The sequence below is a fragment of the Castor canadensis genome, chromosome 17 (assembly GCF_047511655.1).
Source record: "Castor canadensis chromosome 17, mCasCan1.hap1v2, whole genome shotgun sequence".
Taxonomy (NCBI): Eukaryota; Metazoa; Chordata; class Mammalia; order Rodentia; family Castoridae; genus Castor; species Castor canadensis.
In genome coordinates this window covers 3671087-3692193 of record NC_133402.1, presented here as the reverse complement: position 1 = coordinate 3692193, position 21107 = coordinate 3671087, and the positions used below count along the sequence as shown (strand labels likewise).

Below are 21107 nucleotides of genomic sequence, written 5' to 3'. Positions count from 1 at the left end.
ATCTCAGACCTGAACTTTCTGATGCTTGGTCCAGAATCTTCATCTCCACTCGCTCCCCTCCGTACCTACCCTTCCCATCCTCTTTCAGTTCCCCGCAGGGCTGAGGAGAAAAGTCCTGGATCAGGACCTTTAGGTGCCAGGCATAGGGAGGGGTAGCCTAAGGTAAGGCAGCCCAGCTTCTGGCATGTCCACCACACAGAAACCATCTTTGCAACTCAACTTTTATTGTTTCTTTATAAATTTCCTCTCACATGGAGGAATATATTGTTATAGTCATTAGCTTATCTCTTTCTTTAAAAATTCTATGCTAACAGCAATGGAGCCAAGAGGAGGAAAAACATAAGCTACAATAGAAAGGCACTTAGAACCTGTTAAAATACTGACATCCTGGAATGTGCAAGAACAAACTGACAACAAGTATACCGGCCCTTCTAAGCCTGGTCTATCACCAAGTCACATGCTGAGCTAATGTCACTTTCCAGTGCCCTGTTCCTCTGCTCCTGGGCTTGAGTCTCAAACCCAAAACCCCCAAGCCAGGGACTTAAGGCCTAGGGCCCTAATGGGGCAAGGGGTGGGGTGCTTGGGTCCTGGGTGGGCCCAAAGAAAGGAGACCAGCTCCCTTCTACCTTGCTCACAGCCCCTTCAAGGGGCAGAGCCAGCACAGCTGGGTCCTGTCAGGGCCAGGGTCCTGAACCCAGCAGCAGGGTGGGCCAGGTCAGAGTCAAGGTCACCCCTCTTTGACAGAAGGGCAGTCCAGGAAAGGGTGGGGGTCAGCAGAGCTGCTCAGAGGAACTGTAGGGCCAAAGACCCTGCTGCCATCTGATAGCCCGTTTGTTCTACAGATGGGGAGATGGGGTGGAGGGGGCTGCAGCCTAGTGACAGCTGGCCTAGAAGCTGCTGGCAGAGAAGGGAGCAGTGAGAGGCCTAGGGGTGGGGTGGAGGGGTAGGGCTTGGGTGGAGAGCCCAGTTTCCTGGGATTTCGTGGTGGGGCTGTGGAGCATGTAGGTCTCCAGCGTCCTTGGCTTATTCTGGCTCTAGCAAAAGAACTAGTCCCTGTTCTGAGTAGCATAGGCCCTGGGGGAGTTGGCTGGGAGTGGGGGTGAAGGAAACATGCTTCTAGAAGGGCTCAGCTGGGAAAAGCCAGAAGTAACCTTGTCACAAGTTCAGGTTCCTTCCTCCAGCCAGCTTTTTCCAAGCAGAGTGGCTGTGTCCCCTCCCTGCCCTGCCTCCCTTCATCCCGCCAAGCTCAGGGCCTTCAGTCCACAGCCTAGGCCCTCCCAAAATGCTGTGACCTGGTTAGCCCTATGCCAGGAGCTGCCCAACAGCCTGGGACATCCCCAGCCAATCTCCCACCTCCTGGGCAAGACTGATGCCCTTACAGGCCTCTGTAAGGTGGTACTAACCAGGTTGGACCCAGCTGGAGTAAGGAGGATAGAGTTTGGTCCGAACCCAACTCTCCCTATTCCCTGAGCCTGGGCTGGACCAGAGGCCTGGGTCACTTGAGAATCCTAGCACCAGGGCTGCCTATCTGGCACCTGTTCATAGCACAGGGATCTTTTGGGTCTCTACTACACATTCCCATGGTTGGAGGGGCAGGTGACTGGTCAGCCATCCCTTTGCTTTGCAGTGTTGCTGATCCTCCAGCAGTGCTCTGATTCAGAATGGATGAGGGATGGGGGCAGCTGACAGAGCGGGACCTCACTTCACCAAGTAGGGAGGCACCTTGTCATAGGGGTAGCCAGGGTGAACACACTTCTTCCTGTAGTTTAGCCAAGACCTGCATAACTTGCAGGTGGGTCAGAAGGAAGAGGGTCTAAGTAGCCTCAGAAAAGAGGCTAGACAAACCTAGGCAAGGGGAAGGGGGTAGAGCCTCTGATCCCTGGGGATCACATGAGGAAAGTAGGGAGGGAAGGAGGGCAGCCTGCCCAGGTTAGCCATAGATGGGGGAGGCTCCAAGGCAGGATGCCAAGCAAGACTGAGGGTCTGGTGGAGGACAGAGGACCTTACAGAAGTTACGGGGCAGGGAGATGGGAGTGAGTGAGGCCTTAGCACCCAGAAGCACAGCTCTCCAAGCCAAGTCTCACTCAGAAGCCGGGAAGCCAGCAATGACCTTCTAGCACCATCCTTGCTGCCCAAGTCATCTGGGGCTGCAGTTGCCAGGGGAGCACAGACGCCCAGTCCCCATGGCAGTAGGAGATTATTGCTATTCGCAGAAGAGTTTCTGTTCGTCAGGGATGGGGCCCACAGCTGCTGGCTGGGTTGCTGTAGCTGGTAGGTAGGTGGTTCAGTTCACCACAGCTGGTTTGAGCAGCACAGAGCCTGGTGGAATGACCACCCAGCTGGGGGTTAGTGCCTCTGGACTGCTGGCCGCTGAGTTGACACCCGTGGACAGATCTAGCACAGTGCCTGGCAGCAAGGGGAGTCCATCTGGGCTTGGCCGAGAGCGGCTGCTCTCTGTCCTTTCAAGGGGAGTCTTGCGGCCCTCTGTGCCCAGGGCCTTGGAGGGCACTGACCCACGCCCCTTCTCCCCCTCAGCCTTGCCGCCAGCGGAGCCAGCGAGGAGGGAGACCACAGGCAGGCCCAGTCCACCAGCCCCAAAGGGTGAGGGCAAGAGCGGATTCTTGGCTAGGTTGAGGGGCAGGACAGGGCCTGGCAGCCCTGGACCTATGCTACCCCCTCCTCCAATACCACCCCCATTGCCACAGGCCAGGGCACTGAGGTCAAGGGGGCCAGGGGGCAGAGGCAGGGGCAGACCAGGCAGGCTGGGGCCTCCAAACAGTGCAGCAGGGTTGGGGATGATGATCTGGGCCCCACTGACATAGGGGCTGCCATCAGGGGCAGGCAGTGGCGGTTTGGGAGGTGGGCGCAGCTGCAGGAGTTCCTGCTGCTCATGGGAGACAAAGTGCCCGTGGGCCTTGATGTGCTTGCGCAGAGAGCTGGGGTCCGTGTAGCGCTTGTGGCAGCCAGGCATCTTGCAGTAGTAGGGCTTGTCCACGTAGTGGGTGCGAGTGTGCTTGAAGCGGTCACTCGAGTTGGAGTAGCGCTTGTTGCAGCCCTCGTAGGGGCAGACATAGGGCTTCTCACCTGCCGAGGTGGGCCTTGTGAGGGGTATTGACCCCTCCCCCCAGGTCTCCCTACCCATCCCCTCAGCATCTCCCAGGCCCAGAGAGCATGGACTCTGATTTGGGGGGTGTCCCCAAGCACTTGACATGAAATCTGATCCAAGTGGAGGCAGCAGGCAGAACTCAGCCTGTCAGGCCGCAGCTCTGTTGTGGCCTTGGTGTACACCTCTCAGGTTCCTTTACCACAGACTATGTGAACTTCAGTGGGCAAAATACTACCTTGGACAGTTTGTAATTACATGAAGCACCTCATATAGATAGGCCTGGCCCACAGTGAGTGCTGGCTGGCACTGGCCAGGACAGGGGCCACCTGTGGCCTTTCAAATGGAGATGTGCTCTGAAGGTAAAAAACACATCAGAAAAAATACACACCAGAGTTCAAAGACTGAAATAGGGGCCTTCAGTGTCTCCCTAATATTATGTTTCTTTAAACATGGAAGTGACACTTTGGGAGACAGATGAAATAAATATATAATATATAACTATATAATTATAATTAATTTCATCTGTTGGGGGAGAGGGATTATCCGGGGTGTTTGAACTCAGGGCCTCAAGCTTTAAGTGGGAAGTGCTATGCCACTTCAAACCACATCTCCAGTCGTATTTTGCTTTAGTTAATTTTCTGGACAGGGTCTCACATTTTGTCTGGGCTGGCCTACCTGTGCCTCCATGTAGCTTTGATTACAGGTGCTTAACCACCAGGCCCAACTTAATTCAGATAGGATCTCACTAACTTTCTGCCCTGGCTGGCCTCAATCAGCAATCCCCCTGATCTCTACCTTCTGAGGGGCTGGTATTACAGGTGTGAGCCACTGTGCCTGACCTGATTTTTGCTCTTTTTAATGCAGTGATTAGGGGATTTACAATTAGGTCTTTGGCTCTGGTAGCCAAAGTTGACTGCATTGTGGGCTCAAGATGCAGAGAAAAGCAAAGCAGACCCAGACTCTGCCATCCCTGAGGTCATATTAATCAAACTAGTGGAAGAGCTTCTTTAGCCAGTGGCCTTCAAAGAGAGGCCATGAGAGCTGAGGCCATGGCTCAAGGGGCAGAGTGCCTGCCTAGCAAGTGCAAGGACCTGAGTTTAAACACAGTACTACAAAGAAAAAAAAAGGGCTGGGGGTGCATGAACAATGAGACTTGTCCCTTATCTCTAAGGCCCAGTCCTTCATTAAGAGTCCCCTGCCCCCTGGGACCTGCCCAGCCCTCTATGGACCAAGGCTCACCTGTGTGGGACCGGTTATGGATCTTCAGGTTCTCCAGGCGGGAGAAGCTTTTGTTGCAGGTAGGGCAGCGGTGCGGCTTCTCATTGGTGTGCGTGCGGATGTGGATGAGCATTTTGTACCTGCTCCAGGGAGGACAGAGGGGGCACACTCAGCTTGCTGGACACCTGGCCCCTCCCTCCTGGCCTCGCCCTGCTCCCTCACCTGGCGTTGAAGCCCCGGCCATGACGAGCACAGCCCTCCCAGTGGCAGCAGTACCCCGCATCCTTCTCAGGCTTGACGTGGTAGTCGTTGACATGGTCCACCAGGTCTTGCAGGAGCTCAAAGAGCTGGTTACACTGTGGGGCCAGGCAGGGTTCTGAGCCCATGCAGGGTGCCTGCCCCAGGCCCCCACCACTCTTCCTGGCCCCCACTCACCTTGGCCCAGCGACACACCAGCTGCTTGGGCAGGGGCAGCTCTGGCGAGAGGCACTTGTCCTTGGGTGGGGTGAGGAAGGAGGAAGTGGGCAGGTGCAGGGCCCCCCCAGAGCCCAGGGGCAGGAAGAACTGGAAGGAGCTAGGAACACCATCCAAATAGCGTAGTGGCTGGAAGTCCTGGGGGCAAGGGTTAGGGTGACAGCTGGTCAGTGCCCTGCCAGGTACACCTAGATCCTATCCCCCTTCTGGAGTAGGTTGAAGGGTGTCCCCCCAAAAAGATACTCTTAATCCCTGGTACCTGAGCATGTAACCTGTTTGGAAACAGTCTTTGCAAACATAATTAGTTAAGATGTGATCCTACTGGATTAGGGTGGCCCTAAATCCAACGACCAGTGTCTTTATGGGAGAAAGGAGAAGGTTTGGACATATTCACACAATGGGAGGAAGCCAGGTGACAGTGCCAGCAGAGATTAGAGGGGTGTGGTTACCAGACAAGGACACCAAGGAACAGCTGGAACCTCCAGAGGCTAAGAGAGGCAAGAAAGGACTCTCCCGGAGCCTTTGAGGGACTGTGGTCCTATCAACCTCTTGACTTCAGACTTTAGCTTCCAGACAGTGAGAGAATACATGTTTGGGTAGGGGGGTTGTTTTTGGGGTGGTACTGAGCTTGCCAGACAGGTACTTTACTGCTTGAGCCATGCTTCCAGCTGGGTTCTGCTTTAAGTCACACAGTTTTGTGGCAGTTTGTTATAGAGCCCAGGAAACCCCCGCACCTCTGCTCAAAAACCCTTACCCGCTCCTTACCGGGGCAGAGGGCACTGGAGGCAGATCCCCGTTGCCCTGGCGCTCAGGGGACAGTGAGCTGCTGCCATTAGGTGAGTCCAGTCCAGATGGTGGTGACAAGCTGAGGTCTACCAGAGGGGCCGAAGAAAAGCGTCCATCTATCTTCTCTGGGAACTTGGGGTTCAGCAGAAAGCCTAAGGGAATGTCATTACTGGGGGGAGGAGCTAGACCCAGAAGTCCCAGTGAAACCTGGTCCTACCACCTCAGGGTCCCCACTATCAGCCTAGACACAGAAATGAGCCATGTTCTCCCCTCCCCCTGAAAATCTTGGGACCCCGATATCTAATAAGCAGCTGACAATGTGACAGAATCTTGTTTGACCCTTATACCACCCTGAGAACTCGGCCACGGTGCAAGGTAAGAAGTGGGACTCCCCTACCTTACAAATGGGACTGGTTTGGCATACAGGGAAATAGCAGACAGGAACTTGAACAGAGGACTCCTGGCTCCCTGTCAGACTGGCAGGAGGGGACCTTCCCTTTTTTTGTTGTTGGCGGTACTGGGAGTTGAACTCGGGGCTTCTCACTTGCTAGGCAGGCGCTGTATCACTTCAGCCACTCTGCCACCCCTTTTTGTGTTGGTTATTTTATGCCCAGGCCATCCTGGACTGCAATCCTATTCATGCTGTCCACATAGCTGAGATGACAGGCATGTGCCACATGTCCAGCCGTTTGCTGAGATAGGATTTCGCTAATTTTTTGCCTTGGTTGGCTTTGAATGATAATCCTTCTGATCTCTGTCTCCAAAGTAACTAGGATTATAAGCTTGAGCAGGCGTGGGGACCTTTCACACTTTGCCCAGGCTCCCTCCTTCTGTAAAATGGGAGGTTTGGGCTGAGCTGCTGCCAGAGCCTCCCACCTTGATGTGGTAAATCCTGTTTTCAGGGTCCCCTTGGAGGCAGAACACATGAGTGACTGCCACTGGGCCTGAGTGACAAGACCCCTTGAGATGCACTTGCTGGGCTTGATCCCCAATCTCTACCACTCTGGTTGACCGGCTGCACCACCTCAAAGCTCAGGAGGTGAGGTGTAGGACTTTTGCTTACTTTTGGACCCTTCCACACCCCTCTTCAATTCCAGAGGACTTCTGAATCCTGGCAGTGTGTACCAGCTACACTGACCAGGCAGGTCTCAGCTCCCTCCTTCCCTGCTAGGAGAATGAAGGAATGGACAAGTGTTGGGGTGGAAACTTGGGGCTCAGGCTACATGCTGGTGGACACACCCTGGCTACTCCTATTCTCATGGCTCAGTCTAAGTCCCATTCCTGCCTGGTGTGGTACCTGAGGGTGGGGAGTCCGGGGAGCCAGGTGTAGGGCTGTCATCCACTAGGCCTAGCTCCCTGTGCAGGGCACGGTGCCGGACCACACCTAGTGTCCTTTCCCGCTTCTCTCTCGCCGCCCGGAGCTTGGTGATGCTCAGCTTCAGGTCGAGCGGTTCGTCCAAAGAATGCATGGTGATGGGGGCTGCTGTGGGAAGGCGAAGCAGGCAGAAGGTAGTGCCCAGCGGATCTTCAGGCAGGAACCTGGGGAGGAACAGGAGTTGTGCTGTAACAGTGTGACCCCACTAATATCTACAGGAGCAGAGAGGAGTGGGTAGTGAGACCAGGAGGTATCACAAAAAGTAGCCGACCACCTACTCAGAGGTTCTACATTCACTTACCATGAGATTTTTGGGAAGGCAAAGCTCATGTCTCTGTTTTGCCATGAAACTGGGTGGTAGTTTTTTGGGGGTTTTTTGAGGCAGAATCTCACTATGTAGTTTAGGCTGGCTTTGAACTCACAATCCTCCTACCTCAGCCACCTGATGTTGGGATTATAAGCATGCACCACCATACACAACTGAAACTGAGAGGCTTTTTTGGTTTAGTTTGGTTTGATTTTCTTTGCAGAACTCAGGCATTCAAACTTTCAAGGCAGGCGCTCTATGGCTTAAGCCATATCTCCAACCCTGAAACTATTTTTGAGGCTGCCTCAATTTAGAGAGCTAGGATGTAGCAGAGCACCCATTCAAGGCCAGGTCTTTTCCCAGGAGCTGCCTAGCCAAGTTCTGACAATCGGTTCTGATGGGATGGGCAGCCATGCGTGGGAAGCCTGCTAGTCTGAGTATGAAGACCCAGAAGCAAACCAGAACAAGTGTCCTCCAAGGTGGCCCTTAGTATTCCTCAGTGACCCACTGCTAAGTGTTCGCTGTGCCCAGCACTCATCTGTAAGTAGGAAGCTTCACTACGAAGGAGTGGGGGCACAGGCAGGGGAACCCCATCTGCAGGTGAGGGACAAGAGGTATCCATAAGTCACCAGGAAACAGGGCTCTGGGCTGCCACCAGGGGGCAGTGGGGTCTGTGGCCAGGCCAGCTGGGCAAGGTTGTAGGAGTAGACCAGCTACAAACTTACATATAATCGTATTTACTGGTGATAATGTGCTATTACGAGTTCCATGCTGTAGTGTTCATCCTTCTCAGAATTATTCTGTTTCCTAAGAAGTTTTCTTCACATATAAATGGACTCACAGGAACCCACTGACCCAAGAAAAACATCGGCTCTTCCCCCAAACTTGCACTTCCAGAAGCAACCTCTGCATATGCAGGAAACACCCCCAACCACTTGGCCTCTGGTCATGGTCATGGTCACATCACACCTTGAAAATTTCTGCCAACCAAATCACACTTCGAGATTCTCTGTATTTAAGACAAAAGGGTGGACAGAGTGCCTAGAAAGTATGTGGGACATTTCGGCAAGTGTAGCCTTTGGGTATGGCCTTGGGATCCAGAGCTGCCCAAGAGGGGGGCAGGGAGGACAGCTGCTGCATCCTCACTCATCCCTTCCCCTGCACCCCCCAAAACTCCAAACTTCTACAAGACTTCCCAAGCACACTGGAAACAAGATCATCCCCTCGCTGACTTGAGCCATTCTGCTTGTTGGGACACATGGCCAGGCTCTACCCACCCATGGGTATAGGGACTCTCTAGAACAGGGAAGCTGCCCACCCTTGCAGAACCAGGTCATTGGTGCATGGCGGCTACTCTTGGCTGTGGGATCCAGGTCTTGGATTTGTCCCTGTTGGAGCTGTCACATCTGTTTGGATGTGCTCCCTCAGGCCATGCCTGAACCAGAGGCTTCCAGCAATGCAAAGGGAATGGGGACCAGAGTGCCACTCTCTCCTTAGTAGTCTCATACCCTGGCTGGCAGGTGAGTGGATAACAGGGCATAGTGACAGTGATGGGTGACCTTGGGTCTATGCTTCCATTCCTCTGGGCAGGGAGCTGCCCTCTGCCTGACCCCCCACCCCCAATCATGTCTGTCTGTCTGCCTGTCCTTCCACCTGTTTATTTTTAGACACAGGCTCAGTCCAACATCCCTGAAGCTCTTCTGTGCTGGGAGCCTGGAAGGGGAGGAAGGAAGTAAATATTTATGCTGATTAAGAATTCAGGAGCCAGGAAGGGCTGGTGGCCTGGTCCCTCTGCTGGCCTAGGGCCACAGGCCTCCCCACAGCCTTTCTCTAACCCTCATCCCGCGCCCCCACCCCGACTTTCTGGAGAAGAGGACCACAAGGCAGGATGGATCCAGAGCTGAGAATTTGTGGACACCGACTCTTACCAGCAGTGCTGCCCAAGCAACATCTTTCAATACCTGCCCAACTACTCATTCCATTCCCACACACACCAGACACAGCTGGAGCAGGGCCATGGTCCTGGATCACCTTGTTCTTAGAGACTTGCAGGGGACACTGCCTCTCCCTAGGACTGGGGAGGGTTACAGCAGGAGCCTATCACCCCAGTTAGAGCCAGGCACATCTCCAAAGCAGGAGGAAGGACTCCAGTCCCCCCCCACACACACACACACTCATCAGCAGGCGAGATCCCCAGGGACCCCCCCCACCCCACCCCCACTTCCTGCCTCTGGTTCTGCCCAGGGAGATGGGTTCATTCCACAGAAGCCAGAGCCTAACCCAGGTGCTGCCTCCCCCTCCTGGGAAAGGAGGAGAAAAGAACCACCCCAAAGCCCATACCTCCCAGCATCTCCACTCGGTCCCTGCCTGGTTTTCCTCTGCAGCAGTCCCCCAGGGAAAAGATGGCCTGTGGCGCCACTCATGCTCTGACCTTGGCAAACCTCAAACTGTCCCCTCCCTGCTCCTATCCCCAGCCGGCAGCAGCCAGCCTAGGCTCAGCTTGGCACTTTGTTCCTGGGTTGGGTGAAGAGGGCTGGGGAGAGCCAGGTTCCAGCTCTCCTCAAAGCGTGAGGCCCAGCCCCTCCCAGGCCAAGCACACCATAACCAGATTTAAGGCTCAGGACAAGGGAGGGGTATGGTGACCCTCAGGAGGGAGAAGCCTAATTGCTCTGAGAGGTCCTGCTCATTGAGCTGGACTCCAGACCCTCAGTCCCTGGTGTGCTCTGTTCATGGATGCAGGAGCCCTGCCCCCAGCCCAGTGCACCTGGGTGCAATGCCATGGGGTTGAGGGAACAGAATGAGCCTCCAACGACATCGCTTCCTTTGAACCTTGCAACTGGAACCCCCCATGCCTCACTCATTTTCCCTGATAGTTGGATTAGTGGTATTAGCTCGCTCCTGCCTGTCGCTAGTACAGCTGTGATCAGCAACCAAAGGCTGCGTCTAGGAGCAGGGCTCACATGGAGCTGCTAGCTGGGATGCGCAGTGTTCCCACCTCGAGGGCCCACCGTGGTGGTCGCGCTGCCAGGGCCCAGCGGCTCCTTCAGCTGCAAAAGGAACTAATTAGAACAGAGGGAGTTGGAGGAAGCAGTGGCAGTGAGGGAGGAAGCACGCGGGGGTGGCTGCGGGGACCACCGGGTTGGCGGGGGCTGCCTGCTGAAGGCCCTCCCCTAATCCCTCCCCTACCCCGGGGTGGGGGTCACACAGAGGGTGGGCTGGGCACCCCCCCACACCCGCTGGCAAGGCTGAAACAATGGCAGCTATTGTGTGCCCCCGGCCATGCACAGCCGGCCCCCAGCTGCAGCGCCTGCGGCCCAGAAGACCTACTAGCTACCTCCTCCCCCATGGGAGGGTCTGGGCAGGGCTGCCTCCACCCCCTGCCCTCCTGCAGCCCAATAGGGGAAACTGAGGCTCAAGATCACCAGGCTACTAGAAGCCAGCTAGAGTTCCTACTTGAGGGAGGAGTAGAGGAACAGAGTGGTTGGGGGCTGTTTGCTGGACACTGGGACTTAGTGTCCTTGGCAGGAGCAAAGAGGACAGGCCCTCTATAAGATGGGGGGGCTGCATCCCTGCCCACCCCATGGCAGTATGGGGCCAGGCCATTAGCCACCATTGTACCAGTGCCAGCCAAGGGGAAACTGAGGGACCCTGTATTCCTGGGGTAGTCCTGAAACTGCCCCTTTGACTTGCTGTGTCAAGTCCAGTCTAGGATCTGGGGACAAGGCCCAAGATGCACTCTCAGAAATTCATATGGTCTTCTTATTGAACAAAAGGGGAAACAAGTTCGTGTACCTGTCCACTGGGCCCTTCTCTGTGGATGTCTCCAAGTCTGGTGACTTGGACCATCAGTCTCTGCTCTTGCAGACAGGGAAACTAAGGGCCACTTGCATAAGTGGGTGGATGGCAAACCCAGGACAGGAGGTAATGGGTACATGTCACGATGACAGTATCCACAGTCAATTGTTGATAAATCTAACACCTGTGAAGTCAGGTGCTGTTTCATTCCCATTTTACAGACTTGGAGACTGAGACACAGGACCACAGGGTTTGTCTGTGGCAGAGCAGAGCTTCTTAGTCCTTCCTGTGCCCTTGGACATTAGAAGAGGCAGACAAAGGGCTTAGGCTGGGCACCACCTCCTCACTCTGGGGCTTGCAGGGCAGGCAGTGGGTGGGCGCTGGAGGGGCTGACTGAGGTGGGGGGCCCACCAGGAGGCTTGGAGAGCTGAGGGCAGAGCTGCTGCCAAAGCAAACGGCCCACAGCCCCACATTCCTGGGAACTGGCTGCAGCTCCCTGCTCTGGCCAAGAGCTCCACCCTCCTTGGCCACACAGCAAGGGGGGCTGGAGGGCAGGGGCAGGGCCTCTGGGGGCCCCATTCCTAACCAGGCAGTAGAACAGGGCTCCAGACATGGGTCAACCACCTGAGGCCTCAACCCTGCTCTGCAGCCTTCTGCCCATGTCACCTGGGCCTCATCATCCTCGCCTCTAAAGTGGGATGGTGGAGGAAGACCCCAGTGGAGTCTTGGTGAGAAATCAATGCAGTGCTCACATCCAGTCACTACTTAGTGCTTCCCATCAGTACATTATACTCGACATCTAAAACAGAGCCGGGCATGCACACATAGTCAGTGCTTAGTAAAACTTAGTAAAAACTGCTGAGTCCCCAGCCTTTGTCTTACCCCAAACCAGGAGAACTTTGGCTTTGCCAAGACTACAGGCTGCCCTGTACCCACCAGAGAGCCATGGGCCTCTGCTATCCTACAGAGTGACCACAGTGGACCCCAGCCACCCTGCAGAGCCTGACTGAGCACTCAGAGGCGTTGTAAGAAGGAAGCAGAGGCTCCCCCAGGCCTAGGGGGAAAGGCCTATCGAGAGGCCTGGGCCGAGAAGGGCCCAGGAGAGGGGCCTGGGGTTTGTCTTCCCTGGGAATCTCTGTCTAGGCAGACAGCCCCTCCCCATCCTAAGAGGGACACCCAACCAACACAATACCCCAGTGGGAACACAAGTGTCCCCAGGTGACCCAGCCAGGTATGAACTCCGTTGTCTGCCATGTGGGCCTCGGGAAAGTCCCCAGCTGGGCAGCACCTGAGATACAGCCAAGTTCATGGTGCAAGACCAGAGTCAGGCTACTTGTTTTCAGCCTATTGTATCAACCCTGGCCTCATTCAGGTTCTTGTCGTTTTCTCTGAGCCTTGGCTTCCTCAGGCACTGTGATAATGGCCCCAGGGATTCAAGACATCCTGCAGAAGAGCCCTGGCTCAGTGCCTGCCAGCAACTGGTAGCCCTGAGGATTCCCATTTCCAGCCCAGGCTGGGGGTACCTCATGAAGTAACTTGATCTGGTCAAGGTCACCCAGACAGTTCAGGCAGAGATGAAACTGGGAAGGCAGGAAAGCTGGCTCCCCCCACACTCTTCAACAGCCCCCACCAGATGCACTTCCTAGTCCCAGTCAGCAGGGAGGATGACACAGGATCCAGGGATCCCAGGTGTACATGTACATTCATACACATACATGGTTGTCCAGCTGCAGGGCCGGCCTGGCACAGAGGCCTCCCCATGTCCTGGTGACTCCAGGCCCCCATCGGTGGCCCCCACCCCCAGCTGCCTGCCGGCCTGCAGCCACCTTTGCACAACTATGTCTGGTATTTTCCTGTCTGCCCAGCTTTGTGGGGGGGGCGGTGCATGGGGCCATGAACACTGCCTGCACCTGGGCCTCAGCCAGAGGCGAACCCGCCAAGCAGCCCCCACACCGCCTGCCTGGCTGGAAGGGAGAGACTCAGGGCTGGGCCAGGCCGCCCAAATCCCTGGGAGGAGTCCACATCAGTGAGAGCCAGACAGGGACACACACCCAGCAAGACCAGGCACAGGCAGCACTGCCATTCTCAGAGAGGCAAGAGGGCTGGGCACTCAGCAGAGCTCTCTGGGGCCAGTACAGGCATTGGCCACTGTCCCAAAGAATGTGGAGGTGACTACCTCCAGATATATAAGCACATGTCACACCTGTGTACAAACATGACATACACAGGACACGAAGGTCATCCTTTTTAATTTAGTGTGAGGATCCAAGACTCAGGAGCCTCTGCTTGGGGTGGTCCTGTCCTCAAAGGGAAGGAAACTGTGCTTCCCAAACCAAGCCTCCAGCTGGCCATGGACCCCTTGGGTACCTCTGGAGTCTAGGGGGGTCTATGCCTGTGTGTCACCACACACACACACACACACACACACACACACACACACACACACACACTCCCCTGGAGCAGGCGCCAGGGCACTGTGAACAACTGCACCTGCCAAAGGAGAGAGCAGGGGGAGGCAGGCTCTGGACTTTGGTCCTTCCCTCCCTCCCAGTCTCAGTCATGCATTCCAACACCAGGCCCTCCATTGGGTTCCAGGGGGCTCACGGGTAACTCAGATGGAACAGGACCCTAAGGGTGCCCAGACACACGGGCAGTGTTAGTGTGCTGAGGACTGGGGGCAAATCAAGTCAGCCACATAGGCATAGGGAAAAGTCTTGGGCAGAGGGAGTATGGGGTCCTCCAAGGTCTAGGACCAGCTGACATGCCTCCTACATACCATCATGGCTCACCCTGTGAATGAGGGCGCTATTCTCCCCATTTTCCAGATGAAGGCCAAGGTCACAGAGCTCATAAGCAGCTCAGCTGGGATTCACCTCCTCTCCCCAAAGCACAGTCCTCTTGAGCCCAAGGCTGCATAGGCCTGAAGTGAGTGTGCCTGTTATTGAGTAGAGGAAGAGGCCCAAGGGGAGGAGGAGGGTTCTAGGCTACAACTTGGAGGACACTGGGGAATCACAGAGTGCTCTACACAGAAGAGTGCCACCTGCCTTTTCAGCCCAGAGCGTCCAGACTTCAGTCCTTAGGGGCTCTCCCTTTCTCAGCATCCTTGTCTCCCTAGAACCTGAGGCTCACTTCTCAGACACCAGCTCATGCTTCACAAGCTTCTCCACCCCCACCTCGGTATTCTTCTGCAGCCCCTTCCTCCAGCTATGTCCTTCCAGGTGCCTGAGAGCTATTTGAGCAAGGATCTGCCTCCTTCCCCATACTGAAGGTAAGGTGCCTCACTCAACAGCAGCCCTGGGTCCAAGTCCTCCCTAATTCATCACTAATGCTACAATGTCACTATCCCTTTTTTTCTTTTCCTCTTTTATTAGCATATATTCATTGTACAGGGGGGATTCATTATGCCAATTCCCAATAGCCTTACACTGAACAATGGTTAAATTGCCCCAACCATCTCCCCCGTCACCATCTCTTGAGCATGCTATGGCTGGCTGGCTCTTGCAGTGTTCTACAGCACTGGCTGATGACCTTCGGACCCAGGCATTCTCCCAGCACTGGGAGCTTCCTTCCAAGGAAGCCTGAAGTGGGCAGGGACTGGAGCCTTGCAGCTCCAAGCCACTGGGGATAAAAAAGGGAACAGCATAGAGCAAACCGCTGCTCCTACCGCATCCTTCCCACCAGAGTGAAGGGAGCAGCAACGTGAAGTACCCAGGACCCAGGGGTCATAAAACTAGGTCTAACCCAACTTAACATGGGGCAAGGTCCTGGGCCTCATTTTCCCTATTGTGAAAGGATGGGGCTAGAGTGGAATTGGAGCTACCCCATGTCCTTCACTTCTCCCAAACACTTGATCTTCAGTGGGTGTTTGAGTGAGTGAATAAATGAATGAATGAAATTTTCTTGTGTCCACTATCCAAGTGAAATGGGTAGTTATGGGAGAATTTGAGGGCTAAAGAGGGAAGTGAAGTCCCAAGGTCAAGGTCAGAAGCAGGGCCTAATCCCCCAACACAAGATGTCTCTTCCTCCTGTACGGGGCAAGGAACCCAGATACAGACCTGGACAAGGGCCAGGGGAACTGGGGGAGTGCTATGGCCCCTTCTGGTCAGCTGGGATGACTACAAGGGCCTAGCTCCCAGCTTCATCTCCTGCCACTCCACCCTCAGCAGGCCCAAAGCCCCAGACAGCTCGGCAAGACCAAGCACTGCAAGGATACCACACAACTCTGGCCTCCCCTCCTGTCTTCCCCTCCTCACCCACTCTGGACAGCAAAGTGAATCTGGAAGCCAGGGCAGCCTCCAAACCCATCCTTGTCCTCTTCCTTCCCAAGGGAAATAGCCAAGGAGCAGGCCCAGCATATTCTAGGCCCTGGGGGCCCAGGGTCCATAAGGACCCAGCAGGGTGACCAGTGGGTTGTCCTTGGGGCATGGCCTGTAGGAGGGCAGAGCTGCCAGGCTGAAGGCCAGCAGTATTGGGGTGGAGGGGCATGGGAACTGGGAGAATGGCAAGGAAGTTGACTGAGGACCCAGCAACCTTGGGTGAAGGGGGCACCCCAGCTGGAGTCACTGTGCTCTAAGTATGGGAGGAGACGGTAGGGGCTCTAGATGAAGGAGAGGATGGCCCAGGGGAGAACTAATCCAAGCAGGCTGAGACTTGTCAGCTAGATCTGGGGACAACGGCAGCAAGGGAGAGAGGCTTCCTCCAGATACACATGCCCCCACAAAAACCAGCTACAGTGTGTGGTGGGCAACAATGGAGTTAGATGGATTCTAGGCTAAAATGAAATTTCAGGGACCAGGGCCAGACAGTCCTAGAGGCCGGATCCCCTCTGTCCCTCCCAACTCCAAGTGACCTCAGGCCAAGCCCCTAAATCTTCCGGAGCCTCAGTTTCCCACACCAGCCCCCCTCAGGGTCCCAGTGGGATGCTGGTCTGGAGACCCTATCTGATGGACGGACTGTTTTCCTGGAGGTTCCCAGCTGGGGCTGACTCAGTAGACTCAGCAGTCTCCTGGGGCCTCTGCTGGCTTCCTACCCGCCCTTGGCTATGACTGGAGGAAGGGACCAGGGGCTGGGTGTGAGTCCCATCCTCAGTGGCCATCTGCCAAGGCTGGAGTGTATGCACGAACAGGTCAATATGGAAGGCTGGGTGCTTCCCTGTGGCGGGTACTACCTGGCCTCTAGGCAGCAAAGACAGAGGGTGTAGTAAGTCCAGGCCGCCAGACGCCAGCCACACCATCCCCCACCAGAGCTTCTGGAGCAGAAGGAAAGCCCCCCTCCTCAATCAGAATCACTTCCCAGCTTAAGCCCCTCAAGCCCCTCCCAGCCTCCCTCAACCCTGAGGGTAGGGAGTGAAAAGCCAGAGCCAAGACCTCTGTGCCTTCCCAGCCTGGGGACGTGTATAAGAGGTGTCCCAGGTGGAATGTCAGGATAAGGGTCACCCAGGTTGGACCTCTGGACTCCCTGGGGACTGGCTATTAAAGAAGCTCCTGAAGGTATCCTGGGAGGGTCTCTGAGCTCCAAGCAAGAATGGAAAGGAGGGGCCAGGCTTCACCTCCCACCTCTCAACCCCCATGGGGAGGCCTGGAGCTGAGTTGGGGGTGGTGGAGGAGAGGGAGACAGCTCCAGAGGAAGGATGGGTGAGAGCGCTCAGGGCACACAGCACCCCAAGGACAGAGTCCCCTGCTGCTCCCAGGCTGGGAAACTGGCCAATAGGCCACCTGCCACAGCAGGCCCAAGTGTCCATTGGCCCCCTTCCATTCTGAGCCTCAGTTTCCCCACTTGTCAAACAGGGATAATTGGGTTTCTTTCACAAGATCACCTGGCATTGGTGAGGGGTATGACCCCTGAGGTGGAAGGCATTTGTGTTGACTGGATTGTTACAAAGGGTCCTTTGTAGGAGGTGTCCCTACCAACACCACCATAACCAGCACCAGCAGGTCCTTTCCTGTCTCTGGGATCAAAGCAGTGGTCCAATTCTGGCCACTACTGGTGCTTGTTGAAATGCCCAGTCCTTGACCTCAGCCACACCTGAATTAGAAGTCACCAGGGTGACACCTAAGAAACAACTGAGTCTGCAACTATGTCCCAAGAATCTTGCCAGGACCATGGTCCCTGCACCTAGGGCTGGTAGCAGGCAGGGACAGGGATGGGTATATCACCCCCACTTGGCTGGAGCCCTAGCCCATCCCTGGGGACCCTTCACAGCCCCTGGGAGAGGAAGAAACTAGGAGAGAGCCCATCTTTCTGGCTGGTCCCAGAGACCCTCTTACCAGCTGGGGAGAGGGGCCTTCATTGCTCAATACATAGCCTTGCCAGCCAGGGCTGCCCCCTGCCCCTGAGAAAGGCACTTACATAAGGGTAGACCCCCCCACCCCAGTACCTTGCAAGGGTCCCTTCTGACCTCTATTGTCTACTGTGAAACAAAATCACAATCATAGCCTCATAGAAAGGTTTTGGGGGGCACTCTGCAGCCTCAGAAAAGGCAGTGCACCCCCCCTTCATTCCACCCTGCTTGGGGCCTCTCTGCTGGAATCCAAATTTCCCACTTGGGCGAGGGGCCTCCTTGGCCTTCCCTGGGATGCAGGAACCTGAAGAGGTGAGTGGGACTGGGGGAGCCAGCCCCCAGCATGACTCCTGATGAGCCCCATCCCAAATACCTCCCAAAGCACAGAGCTGCAAACCCAGGCCCTAACATCTGGTCCCCCAGCCACAGCTGCTGCCCTCCTCCCTGATCCTGGGATTGCCCCAAACACTGCCCAGCACAGATTCCAACCCCTGGCCCAAGTGGGAAATTCAGATTCTAGTCGAGTCCAGCTGGGGATGGAAATGCACATGGGAAAATGTCTCAGGAAAACATATTTTTCCCTCCACACGGAAGCCAGCACAGATCCTGGAAGGATTTGGTGGCCCAAAGACCCTCCCACCACCCAGGGCCAAGGCCAGCCAGCAAATGAGGGCAGAAGGGTGCTTCAGGCAGCAGAGGTGGGGCCCAGCCTCTCTCCAGGCCCTGGAGAGGGCCCTGGGGGACCTTTGTTTTCCTACCGGCCAATTCAGCTTCTGGTCCCCCACTTGTGCTCCCTTTGAGGGGAGCCTGGACAGAAGAAACGGCTGTGGCTACCAGTTTGCAGCTGGGCTTTTCAGAAACAAAAGCTTTGGGGGGACGCAGTCCACACAATTGTTTAAAATGAGGTTTTGGGATGTCTGTGGCATCCAGTTATTCATACTGACTCCACCCACGGATAATTGAGAGTTGGCTTTTGTAGGACTTACCCTCTCCCCCTCCCCCAAGCTCCAGCCCAGTCGTTTAGTCTTTTCAGAGACTAGAGTTCAGGAAGCTCACCTTGTCTGGCCCCTGGGTTTTACAGATAAGGAAAGTGAGACCTGGAAGGAGGAGGTGCAGACCCAAGGCTCCTTGGTGACGGTGCCAATACTTGAACCCAAGACATCAGAATTCCAGGCCAGGGACTTTTTGCATTCACCCTACAGACTGTGGCCTGGTTCCAGCAAATCCCCAAAACCACTGACCCCAAAAGCAGTGGTGCCTGGAAGTGAGGTGACTCACTGTCTGGCTTCCCAGGGTACCCCCTCCCTATCGGTGACAGAGGGACTGGCAGGTGTCCCTGTGCAGAGAGCCAGGAGCAGGGAGAGGCCACCCCCCCCCCAGGGGACCTGGGCCTGGGTCACTCAGGGGCCAAAGAGCCCCAGCTGGAGGGATTTAGAACCAAAGGTCAAAGGTCACAGACAGGGAAGGGCAGGCAAGCATAGGGGGTCAAGGGGTCAGCGCTAATGGCAGCTCCGGAAAGGAGGGGGAGGGGAAAAGGCTAAGAAAACAGAGAGGCTTCCAAGGGGTCTCCACCCCAAAAAACCACCATTCCAATCCAGTGCCACTGCCTCCTGCTTGGCTGGCTGCAGACAGAGCCAAGACTGGCTGCGGGTGGGTTGAGAAATGGGCTGGGCTGGAGCTCTGCAAGGGGTGTCCTGGGAGGGGCTTCCCAGGTGCAGCCCCTCCCCCAGTGCAGGCCAGGGCCAGCTGGGAGGCCCACCCTGGGCCCCAAGAGAAGAAGGAGCTGGGGGAGGGCTTCGAGGTCACCAGGGAGGGATGTGTGGGCTGGGCTGGGACAGCTGTGGGGCTATGCCATGGAAGTGAGGCCTGGAGAGGAGTGGGCGGTCTGAAGGGGCCACTTTCCCATTCCCTGAGCCTGGGGGCTTTGGAAGACCAGCAAGGAGCACAGCTGTCTTTCCCAGCTACCAGCTCAGCCCCGCCTCCCTTCCAGGATGCCAGGAGAACAGGATGACTGCTTACTACTCAGGGTGCCAGCCTCCAAGAACCACACCACGCAGGCCCTGACCCTGGCCCAGACAGAGACCCACGGGAGCTCAGGCGTTGGCCAGGTCCCTGGCTGGCCTGGCTGCCCCCTTGGTGTCAGGCGTTCCCTCCATAGCCAAGATCCTGGGCTGTGATGGCTGGGGGCCCAGGGCTCCTCCCAGTATCCTTTCCAGCTTCCCAGGCCCCGGGGCAGGGCTGGGCAACTCCCTGCAACCATTGCTTCCCGGCCACCCTCTGGCTGGGCTGGGCGGGCCCTCTTGGACAGGCAGACAGGCGGCATGCTGCCCTGCTGTAGCCTGAGTACCCTGCTGGGCAGGGCAGTGTGCCAAGGCCTCCAGGTGCCAGCCTGGATTCCAGCCCCATCCCAGGGGGCCTTGAGAAGCAGGCGCTGGCATCTCCCTCCCCGGGGATGCACCTGCCTGGCCCCCTCCTCCGCCTCCACAAGACCCACCCTCGGGCGCCTTTAGATATCCTCGCCTTCCCAGCCTGCCGGGCCCCTCACCTGCTTCCATCCAGACTGGTAGGAGAGGACCAAACCCTGGACCCGAGGACAGCCCCCGCTTCCCGGCCCTTCCCGGGGCTTGCTATGGGCAGTAGTGGGGAGACGTTTCGGGACAAGGGAGGCACCTTTCAAACCTCTTCCTAGAAACAGCCGGGGAGGGGCAGCTGCCTGGTGCCCAGACAACTTCGTGCCCAGGCTCCGGGTGCCCTCTTCTCACCTCGCAGCGCGCCCCCACCACGGCCGCCTAACTTCCCCGCTGAAGTTTGCGCCCGCCCCAGACCCAGACGCGGCTCGGCCCGGCCTCCGGACCGAGGGAAGGGAAGAAGGGAGGAGAAAGACCGAGCGATCGAGGGACGGGGCCAGGGAACCGGCGAGGGAGGGAGCGCGCGAGCCAGCGAGCGAGCGAACGCAGGGGCCTCGGCGAGGGCTCACAATGGCCCGGGGCGAGGCGCGGACGCGGGAGGGGGAGGCGACCCTCGGGGCCACACCGGCCCCGCAGTCCCCGCGCGGCAGGCGGGTGAGCCCCTTGCCCGGTCCCGGTCCCCACGGCGCGACACCCCGGGGGCTTCCTACCTCGGTGGCGGGGCGGTGGGGCTCCGGCTCGCGGGCTCCGGCGGTCAGGGGGCGGCAGGGGGCGGCAGGGGGCGAGCGGGGGAGGGGCCGGGGCGGGCGGGGCCGGGGCGCGAGGCTCACGGGGCGCGGGCTCCCCTGGCACGGCCGCCCGGCGCCCGGCCGCTCCGCCACATCTGCAGCTCGGGCAGGGAAGGTGGCCGCGGCGGCCGGGCCGTGCGGGGATGTCTTAGCGAGGGAGGGCGGAGGGAGGAGGGAGGCGGCGGGAGGAGGGACCGGCGGCCGCGGAGGAGGGCGAGGAGGAGGGGCGCGGGGGGCGGCCTCCCTCCCTTGCTCGCTCGCTCGCTCCCGCCCTCCCTGCAAACCCCTCTCGCCGCCGCGGCCCCAGGCCCGGGGCGCCAGCTGCCAGGCGGGGCGTGAGTGTCGGGGGGAGGGGGCGGCCGGCTGGGCCGGGGGAGGGGAAGAAGGGCGGGCGGCCGCCGGAGCGGGTACCGGGAAGGAGGGAGGGAGGGAGGGAGGGAGCCCCGCCGCCGCCGGGACGCGCGCGTCCTCCCCGCCCCCCCCCCGCAGCCCCTCCCCCGGCCCGAGGGCAGCGCTAGGACACGGCCCGGAGGTGGCCTGAGGGGGGGTGGCAGTGGGGGGAGCCCGAGA

General features: G+C 57.4%; 1 protein-coding gene across 3 annotated transcripts; it reads right to left on the bottom strand.

Annotated features, from left to right (window-relative positions):
- Nucleotides 1-204: 204 nt before the first annotated feature.
- On the bottom strand, nt 205-20531 carry Glis2 (GLIS family zinc finger 2). 3 transcript variants are annotated; one of them, XM_074059241.1, is made up of 7 exons: nt 20460-20531; nt 6870-7123; nt 5564-5736; nt 4760-4936; nt 4547-4680; nt 4346-4464; nt 205-3084 (listed from the first exon to the last, which is right to left on the bottom strand). In XM_074059241.1, exons 2-7 carry the CDS (start codon nt 7051-7053, stop codon nt 2285-2287), a joined length of 1587 nt encoding a protein of 528 aa, XP_073915342.1. In that variant the 5' UTR covers nt 7054-7123; nt 20460-20531; the 3' UTR covers nt 205-2284. The 3 variants fall into 3 exon arrangements, with proteins under 3 accessions (XP_073915342.1, XP_020012126.2, XP_073915343.1); XM_020156537.2 differs by having other exon boundaries at nt 6882-7123; XM_074059242.1 differs by lacking the exon at nt 20460-20531 and having other exon boundaries at nt 6870-9429.
- Between the last annotated feature and the right edge of the window lie 576 nt (nt 20532-21107).

What these genes read in the sequence shown, in the direction of transcription:
- Glis2 (XM_074059241.1), bottom strand. Translation starts at nt 7,053, where the DNA reads ATGCATTCTTTGGACGAACCGCTCGACCTGAAGCTGAGCATCACCAAG. An exon ending in GGCCGGGGCTTCAACGCCAG is followed by an intron (nt 4,465 to 4,546) that starts GTGAGGGAGCAG and finishes TCCCTGGAGCAG; the next exon opens with GTACAAAATGCTCATCCACA. An exon ending in CCATAACCGGTCCCACACAG is followed by an intron (nt 3,085 to 4,345) that starts GTGAGCCTTGGT and finishes CCACCTCGGCAG; the next exon opens with GTGAGAAGCCCTATGTCTGC.